The sequence below is a fragment of the Prionailurus bengalensis genome, chromosome D1 (assembly GCF_016509475.1).
Source record: "Prionailurus bengalensis isolate Pbe53 chromosome D1, Fcat_Pben_1.1_paternal_pri, whole genome shotgun sequence".
Taxonomy (NCBI): domain Eukaryota; kingdom Metazoa; phylum Chordata; class Mammalia; order Carnivora; family Felidae; genus Prionailurus; species Prionailurus bengalensis.
The window spans coordinates 16,511,013-16,534,342 of record NC_057346.1 but is presented as its reverse complement, the minus strand read 5'-3'; the positions used below and the strand labels follow the sequence as shown (position 1 = coordinate 16,534,342).

General features: G+C 48.5%; 2 protein-coding genes across 2 annotated transcripts; both read right to left on the bottom strand.

The window, feature by feature from the left end:
- Positions 1-602: 602 nt before the first annotated feature.
- Positions 603-12,637, bottom strand: FOXR1 (forkhead box R1). Its single transcript, XM_043581215.1, has 6 exons — positions 12,436-12,637; positions 3,497-3,571; positions 3,140-3,396; positions 2,663-2,889; positions 1,082-1,320; positions 603-631 (listed from the first exon to the last, which is right to left on the bottom strand). The coding sequence occupies exons 1-6, from the start codon at positions 12,494-12,496 to the stop codon at positions 603-605; spliced, it is 888 nt and encodes a 295-aa protein (XP_043437150.1). The 5' UTR covers positions 12,497-12,637.
- Positions 12,638-19,432: 6,795 nt separating this feature from the next.
- Positions 19,433-22,798, bottom strand: UPK2 (uroplakin 2). The gene is made up of 6 exons (XM_043579549.1): positions 22,630-22,798; positions 21,549-22,364; positions 20,971-21,102; positions 20,644-20,782; positions 20,312-20,382; positions 19,433-19,942 (listed from the first exon to the last, which is right to left on the bottom strand). Exons 2-6 carry the CDS (start codon positions 21,622-21,624, stop codon positions 19,806-19,808), a joined length of 555 nt encoding a protein of 184 aa, XP_043435484.1. The 5' UTR covers positions 21,625-22,364; positions 22,630-22,798; the 3' UTR covers positions 19,433-19,805.
- Between the last annotated feature and the right edge of the window lie 532 nt (positions 22,799-23,330).

Sequence of the window (23,330 nt, the reverse complement as noted above, 5' to 3'; positions counted from 1 at the left end):
AACAGCACGGGGAGGTACCCCATCTTGCCTCCAAGTTCCCACCCCTCACTGCCACCCCTCCCATGCTCAGAACGATTAAATGGGGGTGGGGGATGAGGCTTGAGCCTGACCATCCTTTTCCAAAAGTCTTTCCTCTCGCCCTTCTCACTGCTCCTTCTTGGCCTCCTAGGAGGGTTTGCCTTTCCTTCAACAGCCCTACAAGTGATGCGCTTCCTTCTGCTTCTCTCCACTGTCCCCAGTTGATTACATCCCCTCTGTGCGCGGGTCGTGCTGCTTTGGGCCTTTGGCAGGGCTGGCCGCTACGAGCTAGCATCTCCCGAGACTATCCTCGTAATCCAGAAAAATGGGATTTGCTCCAGGCTCCTGAACGGGGCCGAGTGTTTTCTTCCTTTGAGGAAAGAAGGGTAGGGGCTCCCTCGGCGGCGCGCCAGGCACCTGCCCTATTGCCTCTGGAGCATCCGTCATCTCCAACGGCATCCCATTTCCAGCCCGAGAGCTGACCTCCACCTCCACCCCGTCCCCACCCTCAGAGACCACACACACACCACCAGGCTGCTGCAGGTAACTTTAATAAGGGATGGGCTGACTCCTGCTTCTTGGATTTAAAGGTCAAAGAGGAAGGGCATCACATCTGTAAGAAAAGAAGAGAGTCAACAGAATCTACCTGCCCTTTGCGGCTGCCGTTCCCTCAGCCTGGCCCGCCTCGCGGCAGATGACCTATTTTTCCCTTCAAGGCCCAAATGCCACCCGGTCTCCGGAAAAAGAAAAGAAACCTCCTCTGCACGTCGCCGCTCAGACCGTGCGTCTCTCGCTGCGCCGCCACCCTTTCCCTAGGCTGCCGGGCCGTGAGGCCAACTGCACCTCAGCTGTTCCTCCGTCAACTCCCTGGACCTCAAGTACATGCCTGGGTGGCTGGGGTCCCACCCGGGGCAGGCCCAGGGTCTCGGACCACCGCTATCCCCTCCCCTGCCTACAGAAGGTGTCCCCCGCCCCCACCGTGGGACCCGGTCTCCTTCCCCTCGCGTCAGGATGGTGGGGGGGGGGGGCGCCCCTCGGCCCCACGCGTGCCAGGGCCTCACACCTGGCTGGCTCATGCACCGTTGGATGCTCTCCAGCCGACTGGAGGCCAAGGCGCGGGCCTCCTCTGCAAAGCGGCGGCGTCCCTCCTCAGTTAACTTCCAGAGGCAGGAGCGGGGCCGTGTGCCGGCGCCACCCTGCACGCTGGCCGGCACTTTCTCAAAGCTGTCTCGGAAACAGAGATTGTGACGGACGGTATTCTTCCAGCCTTCCGGGGCCGTCCGGAAAAAGGGGAAATGCTGTCTGCGGACAGGGGGGAACGGTGAGGAAAGATATGCTGTCTTCGGGAGACGCCCCATCTCGAGACGGTTGTCCCCCAGGCGCCAGGAGCCTCGGCCCCTCTGTCAAGGTGGACGGTGGCAGGCTGGCCTGGAACAGCTCTCTGCTGACGGAGCACGCGGCAAAGCCTGACCCGGTGTGTTGCTTGTGCCAACCCTCATTTTTTTTTTAATTCTAGAGAGAGCGAGAGAGCGAGCAGGGGACAGGGGCAGAGGGAGGGAGAGAGAGAATCCCGAGCAGGTTCCGTGCTGAGCATGGAGCCCAACGTGGGGCTTGACCCCAAGCCCCTGGGATCACGACCTGAGCTGAAATCAAGAGCCAGACGCTCAACTGACTGAGCCACCCGAGGCACCCCCCAAACCCATGTCTTTTAAACCCAGTTTACTGGGGCGCCTGGGTGGCACAGTCGGTTAAGCGTCCGACTTCAGCCAGGTCACGATCTCGCGGTCCCTGAGTTCGAGCCCCGCATCAGGCTCTGGGCTGATGGCTCAGAGCCTGGAGCCTGTTTCCGATTCTGTGTCTCCCTCTCTCTCTGCCCCTCCCCCATTCATGCTCTGTCTCTCTCTGTCCCAAAAATAAATAAAAACGTTGAAAAAAAAATTTTTTTAAAAATAAACCCAGTTTACTGCTCCCGTTCCGAGACTCATTTTGTCCTGCTTCCCTCTGAGGGCTCATGACTGTGACTTGTGACGTGAACGGACCAGAATCAGGCCAACCCATGCCTGTAAGAGGAATCCTGGTCAAGGAAGGATGCCGCTTGTGGACTAATATTCTGAGACTCTCCTGCTAGAGGGAAAGGGTCTGAGAAACCCCTCACGCTCACGTGTAGGCGACTGTCGAAGCTAAATGCACTTCCCTTCTCAGCCGGGTGCCCCCCTGCTCCCCTGGGCGTGCGGGGACCTGTGCCAGGCAGTCTAGCCAAAGGGAAAGCATGTGAGAAACTGCTGGCGAAACCAGATTTTCTACTGGATAATCTTGACAGGGAGGATGGGAGAATTTCTGACCCAGGCGAATTTACGTTTTAAGGGACTAAGACGTAAAACGGTTAGGGTTTTCTAGACGTGAAAGGGGGTGGAGGTGGATGTCTTCCCTAACACAGGGTACGTGGACACCCACCTGGGGACAGCGCAGTACCAGTGTCTGGGGAAGGAGGCCTGGGAACACACTTATCCTTTCAGACTTAGATGGGGGAACTGAGGCAGCAGCCCAGGGCCAGGGGCAGCTTGGAAGGTGTCAGTCTGAGGGCCCTGACCCCCTCCCGTCCCGTCCTTACAGGGCCCCCCCGCCCCCGCCCCGGGGCACCTACCGAGTGAAACTGTAGATCTGTTGCACGTTGAGGCCACAGGGGGCACTGTTTCTTAATGCCAGTGCAATGAGGTGGAAGTAATTGAGAGGGGGCCGGGACCAGAGCCTCCCCTCTTGGCTGCTGGCTTGCCGAAACCTCCGACTTTGGAGGGGGGCCCTTTTGTGAGGGGACGGGAGAGCCACAGAGGAGCTGTCATCCTGGTCCTCAGCCTCCTCCTCTTCTGTGAGCTAGAGGAGCACAGAGTAGGAACTGGTCCTAACTCCACCGCCTCTACTCCAGGGGTGCAGTGGCAGGGAGGGGGAGTGGTAGGGAGCCCTCATCGGGGCTTCTCCCCAACCCAAGGGCACAGCCTATTTCTGAACCCGTTAACCCTCGGTGGTCCCTAAGGATCCCTCTCTGATTGCATCATCCCTGCACCCTCCCTGCCTACAGCCCAAGTCCAGCCCAAGTCCAGCCCAGGACCCCAGAAACTCCTACCTCCCAGGTGCTGGGGGAAGAGGCAAACCGCTTCTGAGGGGGAGACTGCTCGCTGGAGGGCGAGGATGGTGGCAGTGACTCCACCGCCGTGGCCTCTGAGCAGCTGGCAAAGTCTTCCTCTTTGGGGGCTGGCTGAGGGGAGGGGAGTGCGCCTGGGAGATCCTCTCCCTTATGAGGTTCTGGGACCTCCAGCTTTCCGGGGGGATACACGATGCTGGGGTTTACCCACATCCACAGGTTGGGCTCAAGAGCTGGGCCTGTGCAGAGAAAAAGGAGATTGTGCACCATAGCTCACTGGCTTTGGGGTCCGGCCCAGGCCGCATGACCATGCCAGAGAACCCACTACCCCCTACTCACCATCTTTATCAGAGTTGGGCGTTTTTCCCACAGGTACTTTTGGTGGTTCAACTATTCGAAGTCTATACCGGGCAACTGGCAAAAAGAAAGACAGAAGAGGGTCAAAATTTCCTAGTATTTCCACTGTGGCCCCAGGGTCCTGGACCACGTGGCTGTGGGCCCTCCCTGGGGCGTTATGACACCATATTCGACTTCTCTGACCTCGTTCCACATACACTGTCCCTGAGCCCATTCATGAATGCCTGTGGCCTCAGCCACTATCTATCAACGTAGGGCTTCCAAATCCGTACCTCCGGCCCAGACTCCTCTGCTTGCCCGTAAGTACCACTGGGCCTTGGAGATCTTTCCTAGCATAACCCGCAGGTACTTCAGACTCCACATTCCTGCAACTAAACTCCACCTTCCTGCTCTCACTCCTGTATTCGTCTCCGCAAGTGGCACCACCATCTAACCGAAGTGGCTTGGGTCAGGAACGGGGAAGTGTTCTTGCCTTCTCTTTCCCATCCAGCCACACCCAGTCAATCCCCAAGTCCAGCCATAACCCGAATGGTCTGTTTACCTGCTTTTCTCCAACTTAGTCCCCCTGCAGCTGGAGCATCTTCCTAAAATATTAATGCAATCCTGTCACCTTTCTGCTTAAACACTTTTGATGGCTTTCTATGACCCTTGGACCAAACTGAAGTTTCTTGGGACAGTCTGCAAGGCCCTGGCTCCTCATCAGTGTTGGGTCATTCCTCCCAGGCTCTCCAGGTCTCCAACAGACCACACTCTAGATCCCGGGCCTCCCCACAAACTATTGTGTCTTTGCCAGATACACTCTTCTCTCTTCCCGCTGCCCTAGTTAATTGCTATTCACTCATCATGTCTCTGTTGAAACATCTTTCTAAAGCAGGCCTTCTCTGCCTGTCCAAACACTTCCCTAACACACATTTTATCCTAATTACTTTGCTTAGAGCCAATCACCAGGACTGTCTTTTTCACTGCCTGGCACATGGGAGGAGCTCAGCTTAACCTGGAGGAGCTCAGCTTAACTGGATGAATGAATACGTGGTGGGCTAAGAGTAAATCATATGTTTTCACTCATCTCGAGAAACTTAATGGAAGACCATGGGGGAGGGGAGGGGGAAAAATAGTTATAAACAGAGGGAGGGAGGCAAACCACAAGCGACTCTTAACTACAGAGAACAATCTGAGGGTTGATGGGGGGCTGGGGGAGACGGGAAAATGGGTGATGGGCACTGAGGAGGGCGCTTGTTGGGATGAGCACTGGGTGTTGTATGTGAGTGAAAAACCAGGGGAATCTACCCCAAAAACCAAGAGCACACTTTACACACTGTATGTTCACCAATTTGAAAATAAATTATATTTTAAAAATTATAAAATCATTTGTAAAAATTAAAAAAAAATATCTGTATGATAATGTTCAGAGCAGCTTTAATCGTATTAGCCAAAAACCAGAAGTGACCCAGATGTCCTCCAGTGGGTGAACTTTAAACAAACTGTGGTCCCTCTGTACCATGAAATACTAAAAAATAAAAAGGAACAGTAAAAGAAAAAAGAAAAAGTAAATCGAGTATATATTAGAGCTATCTGCTTGGCCCTATGCTGGCTCCTTGGGAGTTACTGGCAACTATTTCCACCTCACCCCCCCCTCTCCAAAAGGACCTGTTGGGTGTCATCATATTGCAGTTGAATCTAGGTTTTTGTCTGGAAAATGATGATATACTTATTAGAGAGCTCAGTAATTAGGAAGAATGCCCATTACATTAATAATAATGTCCAACATAGTATTGAAAAGAGGAAAAAGTAGAAAGAGATATAAAGTCAGAAAGAAACAGATACTGGGGCGCCTGGGTGGCGCAGTCGGTTAAGCGTCCGACTTCAGCCAGGTCACGATCTTGCGGTCCGTGAGTTCGAGCCCCGCGTCAGGCTCTGGGCTGATGGCTCGGAGCCTGGAGCCTGTTTCCGATTCTGTGTCTCCCTCTCTCTCTGCCCCTCCCCCGTTCATGCTCTGTCTCTCTCTGTCCCAAAAATAAATAAACGTTGAAAAAAAAAATTAAAAAAAAAAGAAAGAAACAGATACAAAGTGAGAAAGAAAAAGGCAAAACTAGCATTATTTATAGAAAAAAATGTTAAGACAGAAACCATACAAAATCGATAGACAAATTATCTGAACCGACAAGAGCCTAGAAAGTTTGCTGGATATAAGAACAAATACTAATCACTGTTCCTCCATAGCAGCATGAAGAAACTGGAAAAAATAAAAAAAAATTTTTTTAATTAAATTTATTTATTTTTAAATTTACATCCAAATTAGTTAGCATATAGTGCAACAATGATTTCAGGAGCAGATTCCTTAGTGCCCCTTACCCTTTTAGCCCATCCCCCCTCCCACAACCCCTCCAGCAACCCTCTGTTCTTCATATTTAAGAATCTCTTATGTTTTGTTCCCCCTCCCTGTTTTTATATTCTTTTTGCTTCCTTTCCCTTAGGTTCATCTGTTTTGTCTCTTAAAGTCCTCATATGAGGAAAGTCATATGATATTTGTCTTTCCCTGACTGACTAATTTCACTTAGCATAATACCCTCCAGTTCCATCCAGGTAGTTGCAAATGGCAAGATTTCATTCTTTTTGATTGCTGAGTAATACTCCATTGTATATATATACCACATCTTCTTTATCCATTCATCTATCGATGGACATTTGGGTATTTCCATAATTTGGCTATTGTTGATAGTGCTGCTATAAACATGGGGGTGCATGTGTCCCTTCGAAACAGCACACCTGTATCCCTTGGATAAATAGTAGTGCCATTGCTGGGTCGTAGAGTAGTTCTATTTTTAGTCTTTTGAGGAACCTCCATACTGTTTTCCAGAGTGGCTGCACCAGCTTGCATTCCCATATAAAAAAAATTTTTTAAAGAAGGTACTGTTTGTACACTGAAAACTATAGAAAGCTTATGAAAGAAATGGAAGAAGACACACACACACACACACAGAAAAAATATCCCATACTCCTGGATAGGAAGAATAAATATTGTTAAAATGTCAATACTACCCACAGCAATCTATATATTGAATGCAATACCTATCAAAATAACACCAGCATTCTTCACAGAACTAGAGCAAACAATCCTAAAATTTGTATGGGACCAGAAAAGACCCCAAATAGTCAAAGCAATCTTGAAAAAGAAGACCAAAGCAGGAAGCATCACAATCCCGGACTTCAAGCTGTATTACAAAGCTGTAATCATCAACACAGTATGGTACTAGCACAAAAACAGACTCTCAGGTCAATGGAATAGAGAACCCAGAAATGGACCCACAAACGTATGGCCAACTAATCTTTGACAAAGCAGGAAAGAATATCCAATGGAATAAAGACAGTCTCTTCAGCAAGTGGTGCTGGGAAAACTGGACAGCAACAAGCAGAAGAATGAACCTGGACCACTTTCTTACACCATACACAAAAATAAACTCAAAATGGATGAAAGACCTAAATGTAAGACAGGAAGCCATCAAAATCCTCGAGGAGAAAGCAGGTAAAAACCTCTTTGGCCTTGGCCACAGCAGCTTCTTATTCAACCCATCTCCAGAGGCAAGGGAAACAAAAGCGAAAATGAATATTGGGACCTGATCAAAATAAAAAGCTTCTGTACAGCTAAGGAAACCATCAGGAAAACTAAAAGGTAACTGATAGAATGGGAGAAGGTATTTGCAAACGACATATCAGATAAAGGGTTAGTATCCTAAATCTATAAAGAACTTATCAAACTCAACACCTAAAAAACAAATCATCCAGTGAAGAAATGGGCAAAAGACATGAATAGACACTTCTCCAAAGAAGACACCCAGATGGCCAACCAACACGTGAAAAAAATGCTCAACATCACTCATCATCAGGGAAATACAAATCAAAACCACAATGAGATACCACCTCACACCTGTCAGAATGGCTAACATTAACAACTCAGGCAACAACAGATGTTGGCAAGGATGTGGAGAAAGAGGATCCCTTTTGCACTGCTGGTGGGAATGCAGACTGGTGCAGCCACTCTGGAAAGCAATATGGAGGTTCCTCAAAAAATTAAGAATAGAACTACCCTACAACCCAGCAATTGCACCACTAGGTATTTATCCAAGGGATACAGGTGTGCTGTTTCGAAGGGACACATGCACCCCAATGTTTATAGCAGCACTATCAACAATAGCCAAAGTATGGAAAGTGCCCAAATGTCCATCAATGGATGAATGGATAAAGAAGATGTGGTGTGTATGTGTGTATATATATATATATATATATACACACACACACACACACACACACACACATACATACATACAATGGAGTATTACTCAGCAATCAAAAAGAATGAAATCTTGCCATTTGCAACTACATGGATGGAATTAGAGGGTATTATGCTAAGTGAAATTAGAGAAAGATAAATATCATATGGCTTTACTCATATGAGGACTTTAAGAGACAAAACAGATGAACATAAGGGAAGGGAAGCAAAAATAATATAAAAACAGGGAGGGGGACAAAACATAAGAGATTCTTAAATATGGAGAACAGAGGGTTGCTGGAGGTGTTGTGGGAGGGGAGATGGGCTAAATGGGTAGGGGCACTAAGGAATCTACTCCTGAAATCATCGTTGCACTACATGCTAACTTGGATGTAAATTTAAAAAATAAATTAAGTTTTTTAAAAAAGGTACTGTTTGCAGTAGCAACCAAAAGTATAAAGTATTCAGGAGTTAACCCATCAAAGAATGAACTAGACTTTCATGGGAAAAAGATGCAGTCACTATTTAAGGACATGAAAGCCTTGAATAAATGAAGACATAATACGTATTAAAAGATACCAATTACCCTCAAATTAATCTATACATTTTATGTAAATATAATACATAAAAATTAAAATGTAAAACCACAAACAACAAAAAAATCAATAGACAACAAAAAAAGCCAGAAAAGAAAATTTCAACTCCTAAAGTTCTCAGCTCTCTACCAGACAATCTTTCACATACTGACTTGCAGAAGCTAACACAAACCTCTAAGTGGGCAAGAGATATGAATCAGTATTCATAAGGAAGGGATACCTGAATTAGTAACAAGATGTTCTTGGCCTTACTAGTAACAAGAACACAATAAAATAATGAGATAACACTTTACATCATACTGACAAATATGAAAACAGATAATCCCAAGTGTTGGCAAAGATGCAGGGAACTAGAAAAGAATCCTTTCTCATACTGCAGGTCTGAACAGCAGCTGGTGCTATCACAGTGAAGGGCTGATTCAAGATATCAAGGTCTACTCCTGGGTGTGTCTATTCAAGTCAGTAGGGGAACTTACATGCTAACCTTCTCTGGTATGATCAGTTGGGTGTAGATATTAACTGATTTAACAAACAAATTAAAAATTTTAAGTTTATTTATTCTGAGAGAGAGACAGAGCAAGTGGGGTAGGAGGAGAGAGAGAGAGGAGAGTGAGAGAATCCCAAGCAGGCTCTGCACTGTCAGCACCGAGCTCATGCAGGGCTAGAACTCACAAACTATGAGATCATGACCCGAGCCAAAATAAAAAATCGGACGCTTAACAGACTGAGCCACCCAGGTGCCCCAATTTAATAAACAAATTTAAAAAACATACTTCACCTATCTTTCCAGCTAACTCTCTCCCCACTCCAACTATCCTTGGATACCATGATACCACCAATCCGTTGGTCTATGGCTTTGGAGTACTCTTTGGTAGAGTTGGATTTAATCGGGGTGGTGGTTTGGCCAAGCAAGTGCTCCAAAGCCAGAGAGGGTCAAAGGAATTGATGGAGAGCATGTTTGACCACGGGATTACAGGTTGGTTAAAGAAGGAAAAACACCCAGGGCTCGAGAGCAGGAAAAAAAAGGGTGACATCAACAGGTTGGTGATCTCAGGGAGATCAGAGCATAGTGTCTCTGTTTCCCTCCCTCCCTGGCACAGATGCTCTTGAGCCTTCTCAGGGATAATGTTCCAACCAACCACTCCTCTATTTCCTGTTATTTGTGTGTGTGTGTGTGTTTACTACTGGATCATTCTTTTTTTTTTTTTTTTAATTTTTTTTTAACATTTATTTATTTTTGAGACAGAGAGAGACAGAGCATGAACAGGGGAGGGTCAGAGAGAGGGAGACACAGAATCTGAAACAGGCTCCAGGCTCTAAGCTGTCAGCACAGAGCCCGACGCGGGGCTCGAACTCACAGCCCTCACGGACCGCGAGATCATGACCTGAGCTGAAGTCGGCTGCCCAACCGACTGAGCCACCCAGGCGCCCCTACTGGATCATTCTTATTAGCATTCAAATATGATGTTAATTCTCTCATCTTATTGAAAAGACCTTTTGCCCTGGTTTTCTGTGCCAGGCCACTGCCCTATGTTTTTGCTTTCTTTTGAGGCAGAACTCCTCAAAAGAACTACCTATTCTTTCGGACCCCACTTCCCCTCCTTCCACCCTTAAGCCCTTGCCAATCAGGCTTTCGTCTCCACCACCCCACCATCATCATGGTCACCAATGATGTCTGCTTTGCTAAACCAAATTGTCCGTGTACCTCCCACCTGACCTCACAGGGGTAGTCCTCTCATCTGACCAGTCCTTCCAGGACACACTTTTTTCACTTGTTTCCAGGAAACCATGCTTTCTTCCTGGTTTTGATTCTCAATGGTCATTTCCTTAGTTTGGGCTGGTTATCTCTCTTCTCTCCAGTATCTTTACAATGGAACGTCCCCAGGGCTCATGTTTGGTCCTTCTCTCTCTTCTCTCTTCTCGTCCTTTAAACGCCACCCACATACCAAGGACTCTCAAAATAAACCTCTCTCCAGTACTCCAGACTTACACGTCTACCTGCTCACGCAACATTTTTGCTTGGAAATCTAAAAAGTATCCTCAAACCCAGCAGGTCCCGAACAGAATTCCTGATCTTTCTCTCTGTCCGACCAGAAGCTTTCCCCATCTCAGTACTCCATCCTTTCACTGGATCGGCCAAAAACTTTGGAGGAGCCATCCTCTCTCGTTCATACACTCCACATCCGATCCATCAGCCAACCCAGCAGGTTCTGCCTTCTCTGCCACCACCCTAAGGGTCCAGCCTACCACCATCTCTGGTCTGGATTACAGTAGTAGCCTTCTAGTCTGCTGGCTTCTTCTACGTTTACAATGTACCCTCAACTCAGCAGCCGAAGTGATCTTCTCAAAGTATAGATCACGCAGGATCGGGTTACCTAATTTGCAGAGCCCAGGGCAAAGTGAAAATGAGGGGTTCCTTGTTCTAAAATGAAAATGATCTCAAGTTAGAAACTATCCTCCTATATATCCTGTAATAGATAGAAACTATTCCTCCAGCAGAGGAAGCAACTACATGGGTCAGACACTTGGGAAGCCTGAATCAGGGCACTCCACTCCTCAAAACCTTTCAACCTCAGAGTCAACCCCAAAGTCCTTAGAGTGGAAGATGGGCTTGTCCTGATCTCTGCTCCACATGCTCTGAACTTCCCTCTGTATTTACTTTCATCCAGCTTCACTGGCCTCTTTCCTGCGCCTCCAACACTCCAGACATATTCCTTCCTTAGGACTTTTGCCCTGGCTATTTCTTCTGCCTGGGAAATTTTTCCTCTCAATACCCTTCAACTCTCGGCTCCAAGGTTATGTTCCCAAGGAAGCCCAACCTGATGACCCTATTTAAAACCGTGGCTGTGGTCGCCACCTCCCCACATTCCTGAGCCCTCTTACTGTATCCTTTCTCCCGCATCTCAGTTATCACCTTATACTATAGATATATTTTTATGTGGATTGTCTGCCCCCAGTGGAACGTAGGCTCCATATAGATTGTTCTGTTCATTATGTACCACGAGTGTCTAGAACACTGCCTAGCAAATTACAAGTGCTCAATAAATATTTGTTAATCAACGAAGATACAGGAATTCCTTAGCATTACTTATGGTGGCAGAGAGCTGGAGGCGATCCAGGTCTCCATCAGCAAGGTACATGCAAAAGGTAGTATATGCAGATAACAGAACACCACCCAGCCATCAGAAATAATGAAGCAGACCTTCATGCAGCAACCTGAGTAGCTCTCAAAAACAATGCGAGTAGGCACAAAAAAGCAATGAGCATTAAGTAAATGAAGGTCGTCCATAAACATAAAATAACGTTAAATCGTTTTCAAAGATAAACCTATCTAAAGACATTAAATCACTTAGGGTAGATACAAGGGAGTGTGCGAGGTGATGGAGGGCAGGGTGGGGGCGGAGGTGGGTGCACTGAAGTGGGGGTAAGGGGTTAATCCAAGGACCTTGCCTGACCAGATGGCAATAATATACCACGAACGTAGGAGGTGATGGTCTTTGCCTCGGCCTTTGAGGTCCAAAGAAAAAAATCATTTTTTTAAAAGACCGTAACGGTCAACCATCCGTTCGGCAAATATCGAGCACCTCTAGGTGTCAGCCAATGTACTAACGGGGGCGGGGGTGGGGGTACAGCCTCGAACAAAACCGATAACATTTTAAAAACAGAACGAGTAAAATGTTCGTGGCGCGCCAAATGGCGGTAGGCACCGTGGGAAAAGGGCCGAGGTGAGGCCTAGAAGGTTCTGGGACGCAGCGGACGGTGGGGGTGGAGGTGGCAGGCGGTGTGCCGTGGCGGGACCCGCTTCCTGGGGGCTCTGGGTCGAGGCCAGCGTCGCCATGGCCCGGCTTGGGGTGGGGGTGGGGCGCGGAGGGGCTCCCGCTCGGCCGCGGTGGGGGGAGGGGGGGGCGCGGATCCCGAAACCGCACTCGGGCGCCCAGCTAGTCCGCGGGGCCGAAGGTGGGGGGGCTGGGGGCCAAGGGGCCGGGAGCCCCGCGAACACCCCACCCGGGCGCCCACCACGCCCCTCCCCCACGCCTCCCCGCCCCCCACGCACTCACGGTTCTGCTCGGCCAGGGGCAGGTGCGCCGTGGTGAAGGCCAGGAACGACTCGTTGCCCATGTCCCAGTCCAGCAAGCCCGGAACCTGGCCATGGAGGCTGGCCCAGAGGTCGAGGTGCTGGAGTTTCAGGTCCACCTTCAGGGAGAGGAGAGGTCGCCCGGCAGGGGGTGGGAGAGTCCGGGGCTGAAGGCCTCGCACCACTTCCTCACTTCCACGGGCTCGATCTGGTTAGTTGGCGCCAGCTCAGGTGTGGAGAGTCCCCAATTTGACGCCTTTAATCGCCTCTGGCCTCCACCCGGTACTCATGCGACGTCTCTCCTCAACCCCCTACGCTTTCATTTGGGGGCTTGGGGACCCTGGGGGTCCAGAAGGGAGGGATCCCAGGCTCTCTTCCCGCTATGCATTTGCACAAAGCTCTTCCTGTGTTTAGTAAGTTTCTCTACCACTTAAGAAGGATCCCGTGATAGTATTAATAGCTACTTTCTGATAGATTTTATGGCTTATCGAAGATCTCATGCGTAGCACCTATGGCGATAGGATTGGAGGGTGGTTTGTTTTGTTTTGTTTTTTAATTTGGTTTTTAATCATTTCGAATTTACAGAAAAATGCCAAGAATAGTATAAAAAATTCCTGTATGCCTAAATCCTATAATCCACCAATGACACTAATTATCAACATTTTATCACATTAAAATTTTTCTTTCCATATTGAAGACATCGTTGTTGTTTTGTTGTTGTTTTCTGAACTATTTAAGAGCAATTTACAGACAATGCCCCTTTCCTCATAAATACTTCAGCGTGTGTTTCCTAAAAACAGGGATACTGGCCTATATCACCAGAAATGAGAACATAATCAAAACCAGAAAATTGAACATTGATTCAGTACTTTATGTAACATACAGATTCCATTCAAATTTCACTAACCATCCCAATGATGTCCTTTATATAAATTTTTTCTCTGGTCTAGGATCGAGTTCAGCGTCACGCAGGGCATTTCTTCTTCATTGTCCCTTTAGTCCTCTTTTCATGTGAAACAGTTTCTCGGCCTTTTTAGTCATTCATAACATGGGCATTTTGGGAAGAGTGTTGGCCATTTGTTTTGTAGAATGTCCCTCAGTTTAGGTTTGTCTGATGTTTCCTCATAATTCGACTTACACATTTTTGGCAAGAACACCACACGAGTGCTGTTGAGTGCTGTTTCTTTCTCAGTACCTCACATCAAGAGCCACACCGTGTCAGTTTATCTCATTATTATTGACGTTAACTTCAATCACTTGGTTTAGTGGTCTCCACCAGGTTTCCCTATGGTAGTTATTTTCTATTTTGTAATTTAAGTAATCTGTGGGGAGGTACTTTGATCTGAAATCCTGCTCCTCAAAAAAAAAAAAAAATCTAAAATAAATAAAATTAACTAAAGTCCTGTTCCTCATCAAGTTTGGGCCTTTTAATTCCTATCTATTTATGATCCTTGCCTGAATCAATCATTACTATGATGGTATAAAATGATTTTTTTTTTAATGTTGCTTTATTTATTTTGAGGGGGGAGGGGCAGAGAGGGAGAGAGAGAATCCCAAGCAGACCTCACACGGGCAGCACAGAGCCCAACTCAGGACTCGAATGCATGAACTGTGAGATCATGACCTGAGCCTAAATCAAGAGTCAGACACTTAACTGACTGAGCCACCCAGGTGCCTCTAAAATGATTTTTCTAGGGGCGCCTGGGTGGCTCAGTCGGTTGAGTGCCCAACTTCAGCTCAGGTCGTGATCTCACAGCTCTGTGAGTTCGAGCCCCGCATTGGGCTCTGTGCTGACTGCTCGGAGCCTGGAGCCTGCTTCAGATTCTGTGTCTCCCCCCTCTCTCTCTGCCCCTAACCCACTCGCATTCTGTCTCTGTCTCTCTCAAAAATAAATAAACATTAAAAAAAAAAAAAAAGATTTAGTTTAAAAAAATAAATAAATAAAATAAAATGATTTTTCTAAATCTATCACTCCTTTCCCATTTATTTAGTTGACATTCTATTGTAAGGAAGAGCTTTTCCATATCTCATATATTTTTAAAAATATTTTATTTTATTTTTATTGATTTTTTTTTAACTCTAAGAGGTAAAGATTTTATTTTTTTTAATTAATTTTTTTTTTAAGAGAGAGAGAGCATGAGCGGGGAGAGAAACAGAGGCGGGGAGAGAGAGAGAGACTATTAAGCAGGACTTCCATGCTCATCAACAAGCCCAACGAGGGGTGTGATCCCACAACCCCTGGGGTCATGACCTGGGCTGAAATCAAGAGTCAGATACTCAACCGACTGAGCCACCCGGGTGCCCCTAAAGATTTTATTTTTTAAGTAATCTCTACACCCAACATGGGGCTGGAACTTACAACCCTGAGATCGAGTCACATGCTCTACCAGCTGAGCCAGCCAGGTGCCCCCTTATCTCATATTTGTTTGTTTATTGTCAGTATGGACCCAAAGGATTCTTAGAGTGGATTATTTGTAATTATTGATTATAGCAATTTATTATAGTTATCAAATTCTGTAATCCTATATAGTGAAGTGTAACTTATTAATGGTATGTATTTTAATCCTCAAATTGTGCCATATTTTGCCAGTGGGAGCCTCCTTGGATTCCTCCTTTCCCCTACTGTGCTGCCTGTGGCTTGTCTAATAGACCAGAAACTTTGAGAGCACCTGGCATGTAGGAGACCCTCAATAAATGTTGTTTTAACTACATTGAAAACAACAGCTCCCTTTTTAAAAATTTGCTAGGACTCTACCTTTAATACCAATAATAGTAATTTTAATGATAATTTCCCTAATTATAAAAATAACACCTGTTCTGGGTGCCCGGCTCGCTCAGTCAGTAGAGCATTGACTGTTGATCTTGGGGTCGTGAGTTCAAGCCCCACGTTGGATGTGGAAATTACTTTTTATTTTTTGTTTATGTATTTTTAAAGTTTATTTTATTTATTTATTTTAAATTTTTAAATGTTTCTTTTATTTTGAGAAAGAGAGAGAGAGAGTGTGAGCAGGGGAGGGGCAGAGAGAGAGGGAGACATAGAATCAGAAGCAGGCTCCAGGCTCTGAGCTGTCAGCATGGAGCCTGATTCAGGGCTTGATCTCATGAACTCTGAGATCATGAACTGAGCTGAAATCAAGAGTTGGACACTTAACTGACTGAGCCACCCAGGTGCCCCTGGAGATTACTTAAAAAAATAAAAATAAAGGTCAGGTCACGATCTTGGAGTTTGTGAGTTCGAGCCTCACATTGGGCTCTCTGCTGTCAGTACAGAGCCCGCTTCAGATCCTCTGTCTCCCTGTCTTTGCCCCTCCCCTGCTCTCTCTCTCTCAAATAAAATAAACATTAAAAATAAATAAATAATTTTTAAAATAATAAAAATAAATAAATAAATAATACACATTCGATGCAGAAAACTCAGAAGTATAGAAAACACAAAGGGGAAAACAATAGAGCAAAAATCATTCTTTGTATCAATCAGATAATAGATCACATTTTGATGTATATACTTCCAAAAATTTTCCATATGGGTATTTCATTTTTGTGTTGTTAAAAATACTTACTATAATGCATCTACACTTTTATAGCCCTTTTCAAATTAGTCTACCATTTAAGAATGTTTATATCATACAAATCATATATCTGATAAGGAATTAATATCCAGCACATATAAAGAACCACAACTCTCTCTCTCACACACACACACACACACACACACACAATTTAAAAATGGTCAATGAAGTTGCATAGACATTTCTCTAAAGAAGATAGACAAATTTCCAATAGCCACGTGAGAAGATTCTCGACGTCACTAATCGTTACGGAAATGCAAATTAAAAACAGAATGAAATACTACTTCACATCCATTGGGAAGGCTTTTTTAAAAACAAATAAAACGAGAAAATAAAAAGTGTGGATGAGGATGTGGAGAAATTAGAACACCTGTGCATTGCTGGTGAGAAGGGACAATGGTACAGTCCCCAGGGAAAAAGAGTATAGCGGTTCCCCCAAAAATTAAACAAAGAATCACCATACGATCCAGCCATCCCACTTCTGGGTATCTCTCCAAAAGAATTGAAAGCAAAGACTTGAACAGATATTTGTGCACCTCTGTACCAGCATTGTTTGAAAGAACGAAAAGGTGGAAACGACCCAAATGTCCATCAGCAGGTGAATGGATAAACAAAATGTGGTCTATACATACAATGGAATATTATTTAGCCTTAAAAATGAATAAAACTCTGACACAGGCTGCAACATGCGTGAACCTTGAAAACATGATGCGAAGTGAAATAAACCAGACACAAAAGGACAAATCGTGCGTGGTTCCACTTTTAGGAGATATCTACAACAGCCAATTTCACAGACAGAAGGTAGAATGGTGGTTGATAAGGGTGGGGGAGGAGGCAATGGGGATATTGTTCAGTGGATACAGAATTTCTCTTTGGGGTAAGGAAAAAGTTCTGGAGCCCATAGTGTTGGTAGTTGCACAACACTGTGAATGTATTTAATGCTGCCAAACTGAACACTTAGAAATGGTTAAAATAGGGGTGCCTGGGTGGTTCAGTTGGTTGAACATCTGAATCTCGCTTTTGGCTTAGGTCATGACCTCATAGTTCGTGGGATGGAGCCCTATATCGGACTCTGCGCGGACAGCTCGAAGCCTGCTTAAGATTCTCTCCCTCTCTGCCCCTCTCTGACTTGCACTCTCTTTCCCTCAAAATAAACACTTAAAAAAAATGGTTAAAATAGTTAATTTCATGTTATGTATATTTCATCACAATTTCAAAAATGTTTATATCTGTACGTTTCAAACTTTACTGCATATTCCAAACTTTCAAGATCTCCTGAGGATCTTGGGGCGCCTGGGTGGCGCAGTCGGTTAAGCGTCCGACTTCAGCCAGGTCACGATCTCGCGGTCCGTGAGTTCGAGCCCCGCGTCGGGCTTTAGGCTGACGGCTCAGAGCCTGGAGCCTGTTTCCGATTCTGTGTCTCCCTCTCTCTCTGCCCCTCCCCCGTTCATGCTCTGTCTCTCAATGTCCCAAAAATAAATAAACGTTGGAAAAAAAAAAAAAAAAAAAAAGATCTCCTGAGGATCTTGAAAAAATACTGATGCCCGGCTCCTACCCCAGTCATTCTGATTCTTGTATGGGGTATGGCCTAGGCGTTGAGGTTTTTAAAACCCCCTAGATGATTCCAGTGGGCAGTTTGACTCCCAGTCAAACTGGTCTTCCCCCAGCATGGGAAGGTTGGGCTCCCAACCCCCCCTTGGCTGGTGCAGTGAAGTTAGGGAAACAGCCCAAACCATTCTCTCTGCTGGGCACGTCCTCTCTGCCTGTGTCTCCTGACTTTAAGCCTCAGCTCTGTTAGGCCCACCCAAAGTTCCAGTGTTTGTTTCCTCTCTCATTTCTCATAGCACTTACCACATTGTTGTTGGTTTTGTTTGTTTGTTTGTTTTTGAGAGAGAGAGAGAGAGAGGGAGAGAGCTCATGGCCTATGCAGGAGCTGGGGAGAGGGAGAGAGAATCTTAAGCAAGCTCCACGGTCAGTGTGGAGCCCAACACGGGGCTCGATCCCATGACCCTGGGATCATGACCTGAGCCAAAATCAAGAGTCAGACACTCAACTGACTGAACCACCCAGGCGCCCCAGCACGTATCTCATTTTTAATTTATTTACTTGTTCACATTTTTGAGAATCTGTCTCTTGCATTAAGTTCCATCAACTCCAGGAGGGAGGAACAATGTCCTTCCACATTTTATTCTTAGCACTTCTAGCAGCACCTGGCACATAATAAATGCTCAATTAATGTTTGTGGGATGAATAAACATTGTTGCTCTTCTCTTCCATTGCCTCCCTCTCCGAGGCTCTCATGTTACTCTATAAAGGGGTCATTAACACCATTGTTCCAGCATCTTCTAGCTCTGTGTTGTTGTTTTTTTGTTTTCACAGAATTTTTGGCACTTGCCCAGTCCCCGCCTTCTCTTCAGGGGCTTATTCATTCCTTTATCTGTTCACTGATTCAACAAGTATTTACTGAGTACCTACTATGCCCCAGGCATTGCGGAGGAAAGGTACTTTGGGAACAAAATGACTGCTCTCATGGAACACACAGTCTGGTTGGGGAGACAACTGAATAATCACATACACATATAATTATAAACCACGGTATTGCTATGAAAGACAGGAAAGGGGAACCCAACCCAATGTCGGGGGGGTAGAAGTCAGGGGCTTCCTTGGAGAAGGTGGGTTACCTGGGCAAATAAGAATGGAGTGGGGATGGGGGGAGTCATAAAGGCAAGTCAGGCATGTGGAATAGTCGGTGCAAAGGCCCTGAGGCAAGAGGGAACACAGGATATTGGAGGGAACACGGTGAGAACTGAGGGGCAGTTAGGGGAGAGACCAGGGCTGGTCTTGAAGGTCGCCTTAAAGGTTCTGGTATTTCCCCTAAGATCGATGCAAAGATCACTGATCCTTATAAGAGTTGTGTATTGGAAAGGAGAACACTCCTACTCTTTTCCCTCAGTTCCCAGTTACTTTTCCCTCAGGTTACCAGACTGTACCACTGTTGTCCTCCTGTACCCAGGCTTCTTCCATTTCTCTGCCCTCCTCCTAGGTCCCCTCTAGAAAATTCTCCATTTCTTCCACCGCCCGGCACCCTGTCTGGGGTCTCAACCTGGTAGCCCTCTCTGGCTCTCCCCAGTCAGAGCCTGCACTCCTTTGTCCAACACCACACACCCTCAGCCTCTAGACTCACCCACACAGTGCACCGCGCCCCGGTTGGGTGGCCTGCTGTGGAGGGGGCAAAACCCACAGCCCACTCTTGACTCCTGGCATCTAATCCCGCCCCCCCCCCTTCCTGCCTCCTGAGAGGAGCAACTAGGCTGTTCTAGGGGGGCAGGGAGGGCGGACTGGGAGCCTAACGGGGATTCGGGGATTCGGTTCCACACAGGTGGGGCACATGAAAGGGAAACACACAGCAGAGGCGGCATGAGACTTTATTCTGGAGACTTCCATCACTGCGGGAGGGGTGAACTGTTGAGGGAGGGGGAGATTAAAGAGGGGAAGTGGAAGCAGCGCCAATTCTGACAAGAGTGGGGGTGAGGGGATGACAGGAAGTGTGGGGAGAAGGTGAGGCACTGGGGACAAGGGGAGGGGCAGAGGGAGGAAAGGGCTCCAGTGAGAGGGGGCAGGGAGGGGAGGTGAAGGCACTGAAAAGGCCAAAGCCTCCAGGTTGAGGTCTGGGAGCAGGCAGCGTTTTCAGGAAAGGAGGCAGGCACAGAGGGCAAAGCCGGGGGCTGGGGACATGGATAGCGTCGCGGACCCTCTGGAGGCCTGCTGCCTGGAGAGGGCCTCCTCACTTTCGGGCGCCCAGTGCCAGGGCGATAATGAAGCCCACGACCAGAAGGAACATGGCGACAGAGAGCAGCACCGTGATGACTACCATGCCCCCCGTCCGGGCCATCCCCAGCCCAATGGATTCCATCTTCCTCCCTGTCAGAAGACAGAGCGGGGAGGCCTTCATGGGCAGGAAGAGCCCCTATCCTGACCCCACGCTCTCCGTCTCATCCAGCCATCCTTCGTCCATTTATTCATCCAACCAGCCAACTGATCCACACATCCATCACGCAAACATTTACGAAGCAGCTCCTATGTTGGTCACTGAGGGTACAGAAATTAATCGGGCGCCATCCCTACACGCACAGAACCTTTAGTTTATGAGACGAGCCAACAGGCACTTAAAGTGCCAAGGGCTTAGTACGAGGACACAGGTACAAAGAAGCTAAGGGGGCACAGGGAGGGGCAGCCGGGGGATGGGGTGGGAGGGCCAGGGGAGGTTTGGGGGACCCTGATGTTACTTACGAGGAAGCGTGGACATCGGGATCTCTCTACTGGACTCAGTGGATGCCCCCTTCGTCACTAGGTAGGAAACGCTTTTGTAGTGGGGTTTGAGAGAGAGAGTGGAGACTCCTCAGTGATTATCTGGGACTTGGAAGAAGACGGAGCCCAGGCACCCTCCTTCGTAGCTGTGCCCTCCTCCAAGAGAGGCCCCTTCTAGACGCCGTCAGCTGCACCCTCACTTTCTCCCCCAGGCTGACCATATCACCTCCCACCAAATGTTAGGACTCAGCTTCTCTTCCTATCAACCCCCCACCTCCGCCAACAGGTGCCCCAGGCCTGGATCTGGTACCTACTAGTATTTGGTTCCCGGCGCGAGGTTTGTCACCTGGTACGCACTGAGCCGGGTGACGGTGAAGCCAGCCCCACTGTCCACCACGCTCACCAGCTCCCGGCGCCCACGGCACGGAGGCACCACGAAGCTGGATTTCACCACTGGACAGGAAATCGGGGGTGAGGTCAGGATCATGTTTCTGGAGGCCCCAAAGAAAAGGGGCAGCAGAGTATGGATGGCTCAGGAGAAAGGTCTACAGGAAGGCAGGAGTGGGAGAAAGGGTGCTGGTGGTGGCCTGGGTGGAGGTCTCTGGGGATTAGGGGGCCACTTTGGGAGGGGGGTAGCAAACCTTTGCTGTCATTGGCTCTCCGGACCATCAGCGTGGCATTGCCCCCTGTGAGGTGACAGGGGGGCAAAGCAACTAGCAGGCTCTCCGTCAGCGCCGGGGACAGCAGACCAGAAACGCTTGAGATGTTGAAGTCTGCTGGGGAGCCAAGAGGGAGTTCGGGGTGGGGGCACGCAATCCCCTTTCCTGGCCCTGACCCCTGGGGGCCATTTCTGAGGATGCAGAGTCCTCCCCTGCCGTGCTGCAGTCGGCCGGCAGAACACAGGCCTTTGCTTGTGTGACCACCAGGTGGCAGGCTTGGGACGCAAAAGCCGGGGCCTCCGCCAAGCGGCCAGATCCTGGGTGTCAGTAGGGGGCAGAGGTCAACCTTACCCCAATCCTTAGCCCTGGGCCCTTCGGCACATCTCTCTGCCTCCTGGGTTTGGAAGAGGACCAGGAGTGTCCCCTGGGCTCAGTGACTGATGCCTGGTCACTGCCATCATCAGCTCCCCACCCCCAACCAGCCAGGCCAGCTCTGCTTTGGGAGCCCTGGAAGGCCCAGTGCCTCCCCTCCCCACACCCCCGCCAGGGAAGGCAGAGACCTGCAGCCCCCAGGGCCAGGACAGTCAGCAGAATCAGGTTCAAGGGCAAGGTCCGGAAGGGCAGCGGGGATGCCATAGCTGGGCTGGGAGCTGGGACAGGTGCTGGCAGGCTGAGGCTTCCTGAGGCAAGTGAGGCCTGGCCCCTGGGGTGGCTGATTTTGTCTTGGGGTGGGAGTGGCTGGAGGGGAATCCTGTCCAACCTGCCCTTTGGGTCCTACAGCCTCAGGGCAGGCCCCCAGACAGGTTTTTCAGGATGGGGGAGCTGGCGGTCAGGTCAGAAGTGGGGATGCCCTGGCTGGATCTTGCTGGCTTAGTCAACTGCAGAGGGGCAGAGTAACTAAAGTGGGAGGCGGAAATCACCCCTTCTTCTGGGACTCCCGCGTGTTAGGGCCTGAGTATTCTTGCCTGTGCGTGCATCTGGGGCATGGCCTGTGGAGGACTGGCCCCCTCAGGTATGGGAGTCTTCCCGGGAGCGCAGCGAGTTATGAGATTGCCGTGGCATGCAAGAAAAAGAAAGCAACGCTGAAGGGCTTCTGCCAGGGCCTTGGCCGGGCGAGGATGGGAGGGAAACTGAGGCTGGTAGGAGGGGACGGGGGCAGCAGACCCAGGGGCTCCTCTTCATGGTGTCCACCGAGGCCCAGGTACTGCTGCTCTGGGAGAGGCCGAGGGGTGTGGGTGCCAGGGAGTATGCGAGCCTCCAGGTTCCTCCGGAGAGCTGGGCAGAGGGACGCTAGGGAAGACTTCCAGAGAGACCGGAGGGGTGGCCACCAACCCCATCCAGCAGCGGTGGGCACAGTCAGCCTGGCTCAGCAACCACTGTTGAAACGATTGAGAATAAAGAGGAGAAACAGACCTGGTAAGAGAAAATGAAAAAGAGACACAACTCCTCTGACCGCATCCCCCAGCCCGGTGCTGGATTAGACCGAAGTGAAAGGGGAGTTATAAGCAGAAAGCAAGGAGAGACGAGGAGAAAGTGCCCACTGTGGACATGAGCCAACATACTTACCCCTACAGCCAAGGGGCTGCAGATGTCACAGGCTCCTTTTTGCAGATGTGGAAACAGACTCAGAGAGGAAGTCACCTGTGGGAAGCGGGATACTCCACAGGGAGAGGCCAAGAGCTGTACGGAGAGCGCTGATGTAGGTCTCTGTGTCATGAACTATTCTGTCTTCCCCAGGCCCAGAGAAGGGCCGGGGTCCTGTAAGGAAGCAAAGGGTTGGTGGGGCTGTGTCCTTACTCCGATGGTGGGAAGAAGGGTGGGTTCAAAGCCTGGAGTGTGAGCCCGGGGTGGGGGGGTGGGGGTGAGGGTAAAGATAGAACTCACAGACCCAAGCAGAGGGTCAGAGGGTCTCAGACCAGTGCTTCTCCACATTGAATGTGCCTATGAATCACCAGGGATCTTGATGAGATGCAGTTTCTGATTCAGTGGGTCTGAGGTGAAGCCTGAAAGTCCACATTCTAACAAGTTTCCAGGTAACATCAATTGATGCTAGTCTGAGAGGCCCACACTTTGAATTGCCAGATGTTCCATATTGCACCCCGTACACACACACACACACACACACACACACACACACACACACTGGTGGGGATCAGGGGCAGGTGTGTTTCCCCAGTCTCCCAGAACAGACTGCCTTGGGGTGAAGAACTGAATTCTGTTTTTCCGGCACCTTGGCTTTTGTTCTCTTTTCCATCAGATCCTACCATCATTCTACAAACTGAAAGAGGACTGTTTGCACGTTGAGGAGAACTTCGGAGAGAGGGAAGAAGTAGGTGGTGGCA

Coding starts and splice junctions, on each gene's coding strand:
- FOXR1 (XM_043581215.1), bottom strand. CDS start 12,496: ATGGGCAACGAGTCGTTCCTGGCCTTCACCACGGCGCACCTGCCCCTG. Junction 3,397..3,496: donor GCCCAACTCTGATAAAGATG/GTGAGTAGGGGG, acceptor TTCTCTGCACAG/GCCCAGCTCTTGAGCCCAAC. Junction 1,321..2,662: donor CAGATCTACAGTTTCACTCG/GTAGGTGCCCCG, acceptor CCCTGTCCGCAG/ACAGCATTTCCCCTTTTTCC.
- UPK2 (XM_043579549.1), bottom strand. CDS start 21,624: ATGGCATCCCCGCTGCCCTTCCGGACCTTGCCCTTGAACCTGATTCTG. Junction 21,103..21,548: donor CCTGGCCCTGGGGGCTGCAG/GTCTCTGCCTTC, acceptor GCTCCCCAGCAG/ACTTCAACATCTCAAGCGTT. Junction 19,943..20,311: donor CCCGATGTCCACGCTTCCTC/GTAAGTAACATC, acceptor GTCTTCTGACAG/GGAGGAAGATGGAATCCATT.